Source organism: Peromyscus eremicus, chromosome 17, assembly GCF_949786415.1.
Source record: "Peromyscus eremicus chromosome 17, PerEre_H2_v1, whole genome shotgun sequence".
In the NCBI taxonomy this organism is placed as follows: Eukaryota; Metazoa; Chordata; class Mammalia; order Rodentia; family Cricetidae; genus Peromyscus; species Peromyscus eremicus.
In genome coordinates, this window is record NC_081433.1 from 19,525,720 (window position 1) to 19,538,596 (window position 12,877).

A 12,877-nucleotide genomic window follows, 5' to 3' on the forward strand; every position below is an offset into this window, starting at 1 on the left:
TGTCCTTTTGGCTGTCCTTGCTGCCCCCATCTACCTAAGTACTAAGCACTTCTTCACAAAGATTTCCCCAAGGTTTGACTTGATGTAGCTACCTTGAAGGCAGGTGACTTGTTCAACTCCACTGTTTCTCAGTCTTTAGGCGGAGGTGGTGGTGGCGGTGGTGGTGGTGGTGGTATGGTGGTGGTGGAGGAGGAGGTGGTGGAGGTGGTGGTGGTGGTGGTATGGTGGTGGTGGAGGAGGAGGGGGAGGAGGTGGTGGAGGTGGTGGTGGTGGTGGTATGGTGGTGGTGTGGTGGTGGTGGTGGTGGTATGGTGGTGGTGGAGGAGGAGGGGGAGGAGGTGGTGGTGGTGTGGTGGTGGTATGGTGGTAGTGGTGGTGGTGGAGGAGGAGGGGGAGGAGGTGGTGGTGGTGGTGGTGTGGTGGTGGTATGGTGGTGGTGGTGGAGGAGGAGGGGGAGGAGGTGGTGGTGGTGGTGGTGGTGTGGTGGTGGTATGGTGGTAGTGGTGGTGGTGGAGGAGGAGGGGGAGGAGATGGTGGAGGTGGTGGTGGTGGTGGTGTGGTGGTGGTAGTGGTGGTGGTGGAGGTGGAGATGGTGGTGGTGGTGGTGGTGGTGTGGTGGTGGAAATAAGACTGCCAAGGTGGCCAGGTCATGCAGATTATCAACACCAGTCTTTGGAGTTTCTACTCAGTGTAAGACCTGTCAAGCCAGCCTCTGGAAGGCTGTGAGCAGTAGCATCCTTCAACCGTGCCCATTACCTGACAGCTGTGACAGCGAAGAACAAGCAGGTGACAGCTGTTTACCTTCAGTCATTTGCCCCTGGGGACTCTCTTCCCTGTGCCATCTGCCTGCACCATGCCCATCCTTGCTGTTTACACTCAATTGGCTGTCCTGCGTCTTTGGTGTCCCCCAGCTGGACAAAGTCTAAATCTGGCATCCAACTTGGCTCTGGGAGGAAGTTTTCAGCTCTGATTTCCTCCAAAATTATTGGGGCTAGAGAGAGATAGCTCAACAGTTAAGAGCACTACTTGCTCTTCCAGAGGACCCAGGTTTGATTCCCAGCACCCACGTGGTGGCTCACAGCTATCTACAGTTCAAGAGGATCTGATAGTCTCTTCTGGTCTCTGCAGGGACCAGGTATGTATGTGGTACACAGACATACATGCAGGCAAAAAACAAAACGAAACAAAACATACTTATAAAATAAAAATGCTCTTAAATATTTATTTTTACTGTATTCTTTATTTACTTATTTTTAAGAAAAACAGGGTATCTGCACGTACAGCAGGCTGACCTCAAACTTCTCTTCATCCTGTCTCTGCTCTCTGAGGGCTGAGATTGCAGACATGGGCCATGTTGCTCGGCTCCCACACCCACAGTGTGTGTGTGTGTGTGTGTGTGTGTGTGTGTGTGCTGCTTCCACAAGGAAGGGAGCAAGGATTAAGCCAGAGCTGGGCAGTCTCTCAGGGTGAGCAGGCGACAGCATCTCTTCACTCATGAAAGGGATAAAGAAAGGGTGGGTAGAGTGAGGAAAGGGAAATCATGAGCGTGTGTGACCTGGTGTGTTTGGGTTTCTGTGGTCCAGAGACTGACTAAGCAAGGAGGGCAGAATGGGGAAGGGCAGGGCCACCTCACCACCAGCACACAGTAAGTAAGGCCCGTTTTCTCAGACAGTGGACTCCCAGCAGGGGTCAAGTGAGTTGCCTGGGGGTAGGCTTAGTCAGGGAGGGAATCCGATATTTGTCAATAAAGAAGGACTGGGATGTTTCCCGGCCAGATGTGGACCTACAAAGTGGGTTTTTTTTGGAGGGGTCTCATTCTTGGGGCCTCAGCACATTGTCCCGGAGACTCCGTGACTGAGTGAGAACGAGTCTGCCCCCATTCTGACAACACCGTAACCTGGGTAGGATACACAGGCACGGTGACAGGACTACAGAAAGGCTGGCAGACTCGTGGCTCTGGCTGCCCACCGACTGCACCACCCTTCCTCGGCCCCTGGTGATCCTAAGGCAGGTTAACAACCTTCCCAGGCCATTGGGAGTGTTTGTAAATACCTCCCGCGGCCGGCCGGGGTGGAGAGAGCGAACTGCTCTTCCTCCCACCACGCCCCGCCTACTCCTGGGCCCAACTGAAAGAGGAAGAGAGTTTCAGTCAACCCTGAGCACACAGACAAGGTGCCCGGCAGGTTAGACTGGACAGGCGGGGCAGCAGCTGTCCTGCAATAGCAACAATGCACAGCCAGCAGCCGCGAGGCTCCGGGGCCTCTGCACGGGCAGTGACCGGGATGGGCAGGTAGCTCCGATCTGGAATGCAGATTTGTAGAAGCCTACAGCTTCCTCCTCATCGGTGCTGGGGGCGGAGGGAAGAGCTATTCAAGCCCAGGGACACTGCCACTGCCCTCCGAATGGCCAACCGCGGCCACAGGAAGGTTTAACTCAAAAAAACAAACGACCTCTAGGAATTTTAGGTGGGTGATGTGGCCGTCCAGAGGAGGGGCTGGAAGAGTCTGGTAATAATGGCTGCCTGTTCTCGTTCTTTGCCGAAGATTCCAGGGTGTGGTGGTGACAAACGTCCACACACACAGTGATTCATTCACCCAGCTCTTGGGAAATAGCTGTCTAGCCTCTTGTGTCCAGCTGCCTTGGCACCTGCCCACTAGGTCGGCTGTGACTGCCTGCCCTCTATTGTGAAGGTTTGAGGAGTGTGCTGGTTGTTTTTTGTTTTTGTTTTTGGTTGTTTTGTGTTTTGTTTTGTTTTGTTATTTGTTTTTTTCAAGACAGGATTTCCCTGTGTAGCTTTGGAGCCTGTCCTAGAACTCGCTCCGTAGACCAGGCTGGTCTCGAATTCACAGAGATTCACCTGCTTCTACCTCCCAAGTGCTGGGGATTAAAGGCGTGTGCCGCCACTGTGCAGAACTGATTGATTTTTGTCAACTTGAGAAAAACCTAGATATATCTGGGAAGAGGGACTCTTCATTGAGAAAATGCCTCCATCAGATTGGCCTACAGGCATGTCTGTGAAACATTTTCTTGATTAATGATTGATGAGAGAGGGCCCAGCCCACTGTGAATGGTGCCACCATGGGCAGGTGGTCTAGGGTAATATAAGAAAAGGAGGCTGAAAAGCAAGCCATGGGGAGCAAGCCAGTAAGCAGCATTCCTCCATGGCCTCTGCTTCATGCCTGCCTTGACTTCCTGTCCGGACTTCCCTTGGTGACTGTCTATAAGCTGTAAAATGGAAATAAACCCTTTTCTCCCCTGGGTTGCTTTTAGGCATGATGTTTATTACAGCAATTGAAAGCAGACTGCCAGAGAAAGGAACAAGAGTCTCTGGGCTGACTCATTAGGGATGAGGAAGTGCAGGTCTCCAACATCAGGGTCTCTTTCCATTGCCCTGTGAGACTTAGTGGTAGAGCCCTGGTCTGAGATTCATGAAGTATTACGCAGTACTGCCAAAAAGAAGAAACAAACAAACCTTGCCCCCAAAAAATGTGAGAGAAAAGCCTGGCAGAAGTAGACTGAGATAATGCCCATCGTTTTTTTTTTTCCCATACTTAGTGCTATTGCCTTTGTTTAACAAGGCTGTCACAGATAACATGAAGGTGTTGTCAAGACCTCTCAGAGAAAGCTCTAGATTCCTCAATAACTCCAAGGCTGGAGGACAAATGTGCCCCCACTTCTACCCATTATGCACAAAGACTTCCCATGTCTCCTATTTCCTAGTGTGTCTCTGGGCCCTTCGACTGAACACTGTTTTATTCTAGTGTACACAGGAAATAGGCATCTCACCTCTGCACCCCCATTTCTAGCTTGCTAGGTCTTCCAATTTCTTGTGAGTAGAAGACACCTAAGTAGGAGACATAAATGACTCTCAAACTCCTCATTCACCTGTCAAATCTCTGCAACTGCCACAGCACTACCCTGTACACACACGTTTTTTAATTCAACGTTTATTTATTTGTTCTTATTTATTATAAAAGTAAAGTGGAGTATATAGCAGGAGTAGAACATTGGACTGCAGATGAGAAAGTCTTCTGTACTTCTAGCTGCAAGCCCCACCTGACTTTTCTAGAGTCTTTTGTGACATTCAGGGAAGGCAGAAGCTTTGCGGGCCAAACCGCTTGAGTCGTCCCATTAAAAGCCACCCCTGCTGGGCGGTGGTGGCGCACGCCTTTAATCCCAGCACTCGGGAGGCAGAGCCAGGCGGATCTCTGTGAGTTCGAGGCCAGCCTGGTCTACAGAGTGAGATCCAGGACAGGCTCCAAAGCTACACACAGAAACTCTGTCTCGAAAAAAAAACAAAAGCCACCCCTTAGAGGCTTGCTCTCTTTCCAGCCCTTCCTACATCAGCCACCAGCATTTCTTCTTTCAGCTGCTGGGACCCCTGGGCATAGTCCTCTACAAGGCAGAGCTGGCCAAGGGTCAGGTGTGGATTGCCTTACCTCCTCTTGACTCCTCTTCCGTTTTGATGCCACTATACATGTACAAGTGTGTGAACTTCGAACCTGAGGATCACACTCAGCCTCAGAGTCCTTCATGTGAGTCCACGTTGGGGAAATCCTACCGCCTTACCCACGCTAGGATTTATTTCACTCCTGGGGTTGTGCATTATTCCTGGAATAACATTCTCTCGAACATCCCCCACTTCAAGTGGCAGCAAGCCCTCCTCAATTCATGTCGGTGACACTAATGTCTTCTGGAATAATCAGGATATCTGGAGAATTTCTCCTTACATTGGGGAGAAGGGTGTAGATCAGGGAAGGGCCTGTAATGCAACAGTAGAGGCTTGCCTAGCTAGCATGTGCAAAATCTTCCTTCCCCAACACCAAGGGTGGAGGGGAGAGCGTGGGAGTGAGGCAGAGGGAGACAGCACAGACTGAAAAGAAGAAGCCAGGAGAAAGAGGCCGAGATTCAAGGGATACATTGCTGAGGTTTGGATCTGGAAGGCCTCCTGTTATGTAGTCTATTTTCTCCCAATCGAAGCACTCCCTCCTGGAGGGAGGCTTATGAGAGTCAGCAAGGTAGGTCAACTTAGGAGGATCAAGAAGCTCAGAAAGCTGCAAGATCAACAAGGCCCAATCCCAAGATTCTTAAAGCAGTAACTTATTGCTGAGGGAGAGGAGAAGCCTATGGAGCTCCTGGGATGAAACTGTCCTGGGTGGAGTGGGTCTTTTTGTGACCCATTTGCCTTTGAGTCATTCATACTCCTCTAAGTAACCCTGGCCGTGCTCCCATAAGTAACATCAATCAACTCATTGGTTCACCAAAGCTAGGTTTGGCAGATCCTTTCTTTGGTGCTCTATCTAGGGCTTATTCACATAACATCCCCCCCAAAGCTTATGGGTTAAAATCTTAGTCCCCAGACCAGTAACTAGTGTGAGGTGGTATTACTCTAAGAGGTAAAGTTTAATGGGAGATCATAGGAGGAGGACATAACATGGAGGGACCAGCAGGACCTCAGCCTCTTCTGCTTTCTCTCTTTTGCATCTTGAGATGAGGGTTTCCTTTGCCTCACATTCCCACCATGTTGAGCTACTTTACTATTGGTCCAAAAGTAATGGACTAGCTGATTAAGAAATATCTAAAACTGTGAGCTAAAATAAGCCTGTCCTCTTTTTAAGTTAATCATCTCAGGTCTTTTGTTACAGTAATGGAAAACTGACACATATGCCAGATCTACCAGCTGGATGCTGAAAGAGACAGGGAATAAAATCTTGCCCAGAGTCCCTAGAATGAACTCAGCACTACTAATACTCTGCCTGGCTTTGGAGTACTAACCTCCAGAACACCAGGGAGAGAATACTTTTCCTTTTTTTAAGTTACCAAGCTTATAGTACATTTTTATAGCAGCCCAAGGAAACTAATACTAGATTTTTAGGAATAAAATTACTATACATCTTCGGGTGACTTGGTGCATAAACATAGATGAACACTCACACCCAAGAATGGAATTGCTAGGTCATAGGGTAAGTATATGTTTGTCAATGAGAGCTATTACCAAACAGTTTCCCAAAGAGACTACGCCAATTCATACTCCTACCAATGTTTGAAAGACTCAGTTTTCCCACAGTTGTGTCCACCTTTACTACTTATTGATGTATTTTAAAGAAGTATTTCCCTTCTCTAGGCTGAGCAGTGGTTTAAATTTATAATTCCCCAATATCTAATGGTCTTTTTTTCTTTCTTTCTCTTTCTGCCACATGGGCAAGGTCTTTGTGATACACTGTTGCATATCTTTAGTACTCTTTTTTTTCTCTTGTCTTCTTACTAATATTTTTTTATCTCTGGTGAAAGGAGGCAGAGGAAGGAGGGCCATGAATTTGAGGCAACCTGTACTACATAGTAATTCAAGGCCAACCTGGGCAATGGAAGGAGATCCTACTTAAAAAAAAAAAAAGACAAGGCAATATAATACACATATCTTCTCAAACTCTGAAACCCCCTTTATACACTCTGTGGCATTATTTGCAGAAAAGAAGCTCCTAAGTGTAATTAAATGCAATTTGAGTTATTAATATTTTTATAATTAGTGCTTTGTGCCATGTCTAAAAAATTCTTTGTGGTCTCAAAGTCATGAATATGTTCTCTTTTACAATGATATATGTGTAGCTTTCCTTTCCCCATTTAGATTAGCAAGCTACCTGGAATTTTTTTTTCTCTCAACTTCTTTTTTTCTTCAGTTTGTAAGATAACATTTATATGGGTGTATGTGTTACTGTGTGGGTGCGGAGGCATGCATGTGGAGGTCAGAGGACAACGTATGGGAGTCAGTGCTCTCCTTTACCATGTGGGTCCTGGATGTCAAACTCAGGTTGCTAAGCGTGGCAGCAAGCATCTCTGCTTGCTGAGCCATCTGGTCCTGGCCTTCAATTGTCTGTGCAGCTGAGGAAGACCTTGAATTTCAGGACTTCCTGTCTCTACTTCCCAAGTGCTGGGGGATCATGGGTATGTGCCACCAAGTCTCATTTATGTGATTCTGGGGACTGAATCAGGGATTTCTTGTGCTCTGTAAACTACCACCTGAGCTACAGTTTAACCCTAGAATAATTTTTTTTTTGTGTGTGTATTGTTAAAAATGAATTGGGGGCCGGGCGGTGGTGGCGCACGCCTTTAATCCCAGCACTCGGGAGGCAGAGCCAGGCGGATCTCTGTGAGTTCGAGGCCAGCCTGGGCTACCAAGTGAGTTCCAGGAAAGGCGCAAAGCTACACAGAGAAACCCTGTCTCGAAAAACCAAAAAAAAAAAAAAAAAAAAAAAAAACCCCCCAAAAAAAAAATGAATTGGGGAAGCAGAGGCAAAAAGATCTCTGTGAGTTCCAGGCCAGCCTGGTCTACAGAGTAAGTTCAGGACATCCAGGATATTCAGTGAAACCCTGTCTTGAAGCCCCCTCTTCCTCCAAACAGTTAATTCTTATCAATGAAGTCATAAGGCCAGGTGTATGTCTCACTAGAAGAGCACATGATCAGCATGCTCTAGGCCTTGGCTATGATCTCCAGAACCCTAAGAAAGCAAAGACCTTAGCTCCTAATTGTATTTTTATTACTATTATTATTATTATTATTATTATTAATTGTCATTGTTATTTTTATTGATTTTTCAAGGCAGGGTCTCACTATGTAGCCATGGTGGACCTGGATCTCACTCTGTAGAGCAGGCTGGCCTTAAACTCACAGAGATTTACCTGCTTCTGCCTCCTGAGTGAAGGGATAAAGGGCATGAGTCACCACTGCCTGGCTCTAGCTCCTAATTTTAATGTATGTGTATTTATGTGAGGTTGGTATGTATAGGTCGGGGAACTAGAAAGGGGCTCATGAGAGGAGAAGTGGACTCTAAGGGAGAGGGGTAAAGAGGGGCCTAGAACATATGTGGTTTGAACAAACAAGAAGCATGCTCAGGAAGCATGCTGGGATGGAGGATAAGAAGATGGGGTGAGAGGAGACAGAACGTCTGGGAAAGGTCAACTAAAACTCACTATGCATAAAAATGTTGTCAGGAAGCCTGCTACTCTATGAGCTAATCAAAAATTAAATTAAAAAAGAAAAAGATGAAATCATGACTCTCAGAGATTGGGGGAGTACAGCCTCAGTGAAGCAAAAAGAATCTTCCCAGAGCTCGGCTCTGCCTGCTAAATTCTGCTGTGGATGAAGTTATGGAGATTGAAGAGGAAAAGAAAGAACTTTTTTTTTTTTTTGGTTTTTCGAGACAGGGTTTCTCTGTGTAGCTTTGCGCCTTTCCTGGAACTCACTTTGGAGACCAGGCTGGCCTTGAACTCACAGAGATCTGCCTGGCTCTGCCTCCTGAGTGCTGGGATTAAAGGCGTACACCACCACTGCCCAGCAGAAAAGGACTTCTTGAACAGACTTCTGTCTACAGCCTGCAATCGTCATGAAAATTACAACCATAAAACTTGGAGAGAAATACTAGAGAAGGGTGTGGTTGAGGGAGTGATGGACAGATCCACAGCTATGGGAAAGATGATTGAATCTGGAGACAGGCTCATTCAGAGACAGTCATTCTGACACCTGGAAAGAGAATTCTAGTTTTAAATGGCGACTACAGAGGAAATAAAGGCAGTCTAGAACCCATGGATGGGAAGGCTTTTTCAGCCACTGTGGTTATTGGAACTGGGTCTCTGAAAGGTCAGAGACCGGAAGGAGTTCAATATGATGAGGACCTGTCTAAGCTTGCTTGAGTTGAGGATGTGTATCAACACTTGGAAATTCTAATGCATCGGACTGGTGTTTGCCAAGGCACTGAGAGTGTGGACTGTGTTAGAGGATTTAGTTGTTCGGGGGTAAACAAAATAAGTTATTATCGTGTCTTTGGAAGTATCAAAAGTAAATAAAATTCTTTGCTGCTGGCTGTCTAGTATCCGTGGGTCTTTACTTGGTAAGGTGGAGTCTGTTGGGGCCATCTTGTATGGGATAAAAAGGAGAAAATCAGGGAGGGGGATTGTGGGAAAACTCACAGCAAAAATGCCCTGGAAAAGAGTCGGGGAGGGGTGGAGAAAGGTCTCTGAAAAGTTAGTCTCAAGTATCTTCCTGGGAGACTCAGGGTGGTGTTTCTCATTGGGGCATTCTGGGAGTTCAGTCTCTCCACTTGGGATCTTCTGTCTTGCTTCATGTCTACCACGCTCAACTAGGGAAGAAATGTCTACAAGTCTTTCCTAATTGAAGGGCATCTCTAGTTCTTCCTGGGCAATACACCAGCTTTCTCCCTGTTCCCAGCAAGAAGGTTGTAGGTATTCGTAGTTGATAGAACTCTGCTCATATACTGTCCAGAAGGTGTTCTGGAGTTCTAGTCCTGGGTTTGGTTATCTTCAGCAAGTGCTGTCACCGGGTTCTGGTTATCGGGTGCAGCCTAGGGTGTAGTGGCCTTCCTGACTATATTTGTATGTATGATAGCTATTCTTGGTTGTCAACTTGACTACACCTGGAATTAACTAAAGCCCCAAAATGGAGGGCACAGCTGTGAAGAATTTATTGTTTTTTAATTCTCTCATATATTATGTCCAAACCACAGTTTCCCCCAGATCCAGGCCTCCCCTAGTTCCCTTCAGAAAAGAAAAGGCCTCCCAGGGATATCAACTGAACACTGGCATAACAAGTAACAACATGACTGGGCACATACACTCATGTCAAGGCTGGGCTAGGCAACCCAGGAGGAAAAGGGTCCCAAGAGCAGACAAAAGAATTAGAGATTGTGAGGCTTCCAGTTTATGCAACTGTTTAGATGCAGGAAACAGGTGTGGGAGTAATCTGATTAACCACAGGATTAACTCAGTGCGACAAGATTTAAAAAAAAAAAAAAGTTTATTGGTGATGATTCAAAAAAAGGTGTGGGGTAGGAAGGCTGGAGCCAGTGCCCTAAGTGGGCTGCCCCCCATCTTCCTGCTGAGTCTGGGCATTCAGCTGCTGGTGCTTAGCTGCCTGGTGCATGCGCATCATAATGAGACTCTCATAGTTCCTTTCTGACAGCACTGAGCGCTTTGATAAGTCTGGGTGCCTGGGCTCCACTGTGCCTTGGGGCTGTCCCTCCAACCAGGAAATCCTCAGAGGGTTGTCCATCAGGCCCACTTCATTTCTGACAGCCAGCTCCGCGGCCCTGACAGTGGCAAACTCCACTATGGCATGGCCTGCCTTCTTTCTGGAAAGCACCAGGTTGAGAACCTCCCCATACTTCTGCAAAAGCCTCAGGAGGATGTGTCTGGAGTAGCCACCTTGGGACTCATCCTCCTTCCTGCACGTCCACTTTAGCTTTAGATTGGGGGTTCCTCTGCCTTCACTCCTTTCTCCTCTTCCTCTCAGCCTGTGCTCTAGGTCCTGGCGGATCTGCTCCTGGACCACCCTCTGCTGCTGCTCAAGCAGAAGGGAACTCTCTTCTCGGAGGGGAGCAATCTCCTCCTCTAGTGTTTTTGCTGCGCTGGCTCTCCTCTTTCTCACTCCCCTGGGCCCGGGCCTGCTGCTCCCAGGCCTCCAGATCAAGCCTCACTTTCTTCCTCTTCTCATCCAGTCTCTGGGTCCTCTCTGTGGCCTGCTTCTTGGCTTTTCTTTCCTTGCCGTATGCAGCCCTGGCTGCAGCATCTGTCAGTATCTCCAAGGCCTGGGAAAGCTGGGAGAAGAGTTCAGCAGCTCTGGGGTTGCCTGGATTTTTGTCTTGGTGGCAGGACAGTGCTTTGTGCCTGTAGGCTTTCTTCACCTCTTTATCTCCTGCCTCCTCCTCAATGCCAAGCAGCTCATACAGATCCATGCACAAGAGCTCCATAGTCAGCGCCATGGTTCTAGCCCTGACCCAATTTGTGTTAGTTCCAGTTCTCTAGGGTCACAGAATTTACGGAATGAATCTCCTTATAGATATATAAAAATATTTTGGAATGACTTACAGGCTGCACTCCAACAATGGCATTATGAATGGAAAGTTCAAGAATCTAGTAATTGGCCAGGCGGTGGTGGCGCACGTCTTTAATCCCAGCACTTGGGAGGCAGAGCCAGGCGGATCTCTGTGAGTTTGAGGCCAGCCTGGTCTACCAAGCGAGTTCCAGGAAAGGTGCAAAGCTACACAGAGAAACCCTGTCTCGAAAAACCAAAAAAAAAAAAAAAAAAAAAAAAAAGAATCTAGTAATTGTTCAGTCCCGAGAGCCTGGGTGTCTCAGCTGGTCTGCTGGGATCTGGAAGAAGGAATGAATGTGCTGACTGAAGTTCCCTTATATAGTATTTCCAGAGAAGGTGTGGCCCAGATTAAAGGTGTGCCTTCCAGCCTCAAGGTCTGGATTAAAGGCATGTGTTATCCAACCTCAAGTTCCTGATCAAAAGTATACTGTCTTCCTGCCTTAAGATCTGCATCACAAGTGTGCCCTTCATTTCTAGATTATAGTTCATTCCAGATATAGTCAAGTTGACAACCAGGAACAGCCATCACAGAACTGATACTTCTTTTTTTTTTTTTTGAGACAGTCTCTCTAGTAGCCAGGCTATCGTGGAACTTCCTATGTAGATATAGCTGGTCTTGAATGCTGAGGTCTTTCTGTCTCTACCACCAGAGTGTTGAGATCCTGAGAGCTGGCCCTGAGGTATGCTGGAGAATTCAGCCTTGTGGTGAGGGAGGACACAGCAGAACTGGCAGGGTTGACCAACCCTACAGCTGCCCAGGCCCAGAACCAGAGCTATGACCAGGCCGTCACAACATCCACCCCATCTATGGTATTTTGGAGCTTGTGAAGGGGCCATTCCTTTAGACCCAAAGCTGCAGGACCTCCACAACACAGGGCAACAACAGGATATCCAAGAGGAGTCCCAGTGAGGGCCCAACATCCACAGTAAAACAGAAACCAGACCAATGACTCTGCAATGCACACTTGCAAGTGAAGATATATGGAGAAAGGGATTCACTTTGTGACCCACTGTGTCACCTTGCAGCTCCTGCGATGAGATTCCTAGTTTCCCCCCACGCCCCCTTTTTTGTTGTTGTTCTTGTTTTTTCTCTCTTAGATCTTGTTTTGTTGTAGAGGGATTTCAGGGCCTGGGGCAGGGGTGGAAAGTGGAAGAGAAGGAATGGGGAAATGAATGGGATCAAGATGCATGATGTGAAAGACACATAAAATAAAAAAAGAACATTAAAAGAAAGGTGGGGGGCTGGAGAGATGGCTCAGAGGTTAAGAGCACTGCTTGCTCTTCCAAAGGTCCTGAGTTCAATTCCCAGCAACCACATGGTGGCTCACAACCATCTGTAATGAGATCTGGTGCCCTCTTCTGGCCTGCAGGGATACATGCAGACAAAACACTGTATACATTAAATAAGTAAATAAATCTTAAAAAAAAAAAAAGAAAAGAAAAGAAAAGAAAAGAAAAAAGAAAGGTGGGGCCCAGTCTATCATGGTAGTCTCTGGCTCAAGGATGGGAATCCTGGGGAGACTCTCCAGCTGAGGGCAGATCAAGGCAGCATCTCTCTAACAATCCTAAAAATATGAACAGCAGAGCATTGCTCTTGATTTCTGCTGATAGACTGTCCAGTGGGTGTCCTAGAGTTCTAGTCCTGGGTCTGGTTATCTTGATCAAGTGATGTCACTGGGTTCTGGTCATCATGTGCAGTCTTGGATATGGTGTCCTCCTGACTATTTTTACTATAGTGATGGCTTTTTTTGGTTGTTTACTTGACTACATCTGCAAATAACTAAAGCCCCATAATGGAGGGCATACCTGGGAGGCATTTTTAAAATTATTATTCTCTCCTATATTATATCCAGACTGCAGTTTCTCCTGTGTCTTCTCCTCCTATTCCCTCCCCCTCACTTCCTCTCATCCTCTAATTACTCCTCCTAGTTTCCCTTAAGAAAAGAGCTGCCTCCCAGGGATATCAAACAATCCTGGCATATCAAGTTATGA

The 12,877-nt window shown here is 47.2% G+C and overlaps 1 protein-coding gene across 1 annotated transcript; it reads right to left on the reverse strand.

Moving 5' to 3' along the window:
* Positions 1–9,862: 9,862 nt before the first annotated feature.
* Positions 9,863–10,869, reverse strand: LOC131894563 (dnaJ homolog subfamily C member 17-like). Its single transcript, XM_059244855.1, is given in 2 exon segments — positions 9,863–10,412; positions 10,414–10,869. Coding segments are annotated over 2 exon segments (909 nt in total). The 5' UTR covers positions 10,773–10,869.
* Positions 10,870–12,877: the final 2,008 nt, after the last annotated feature.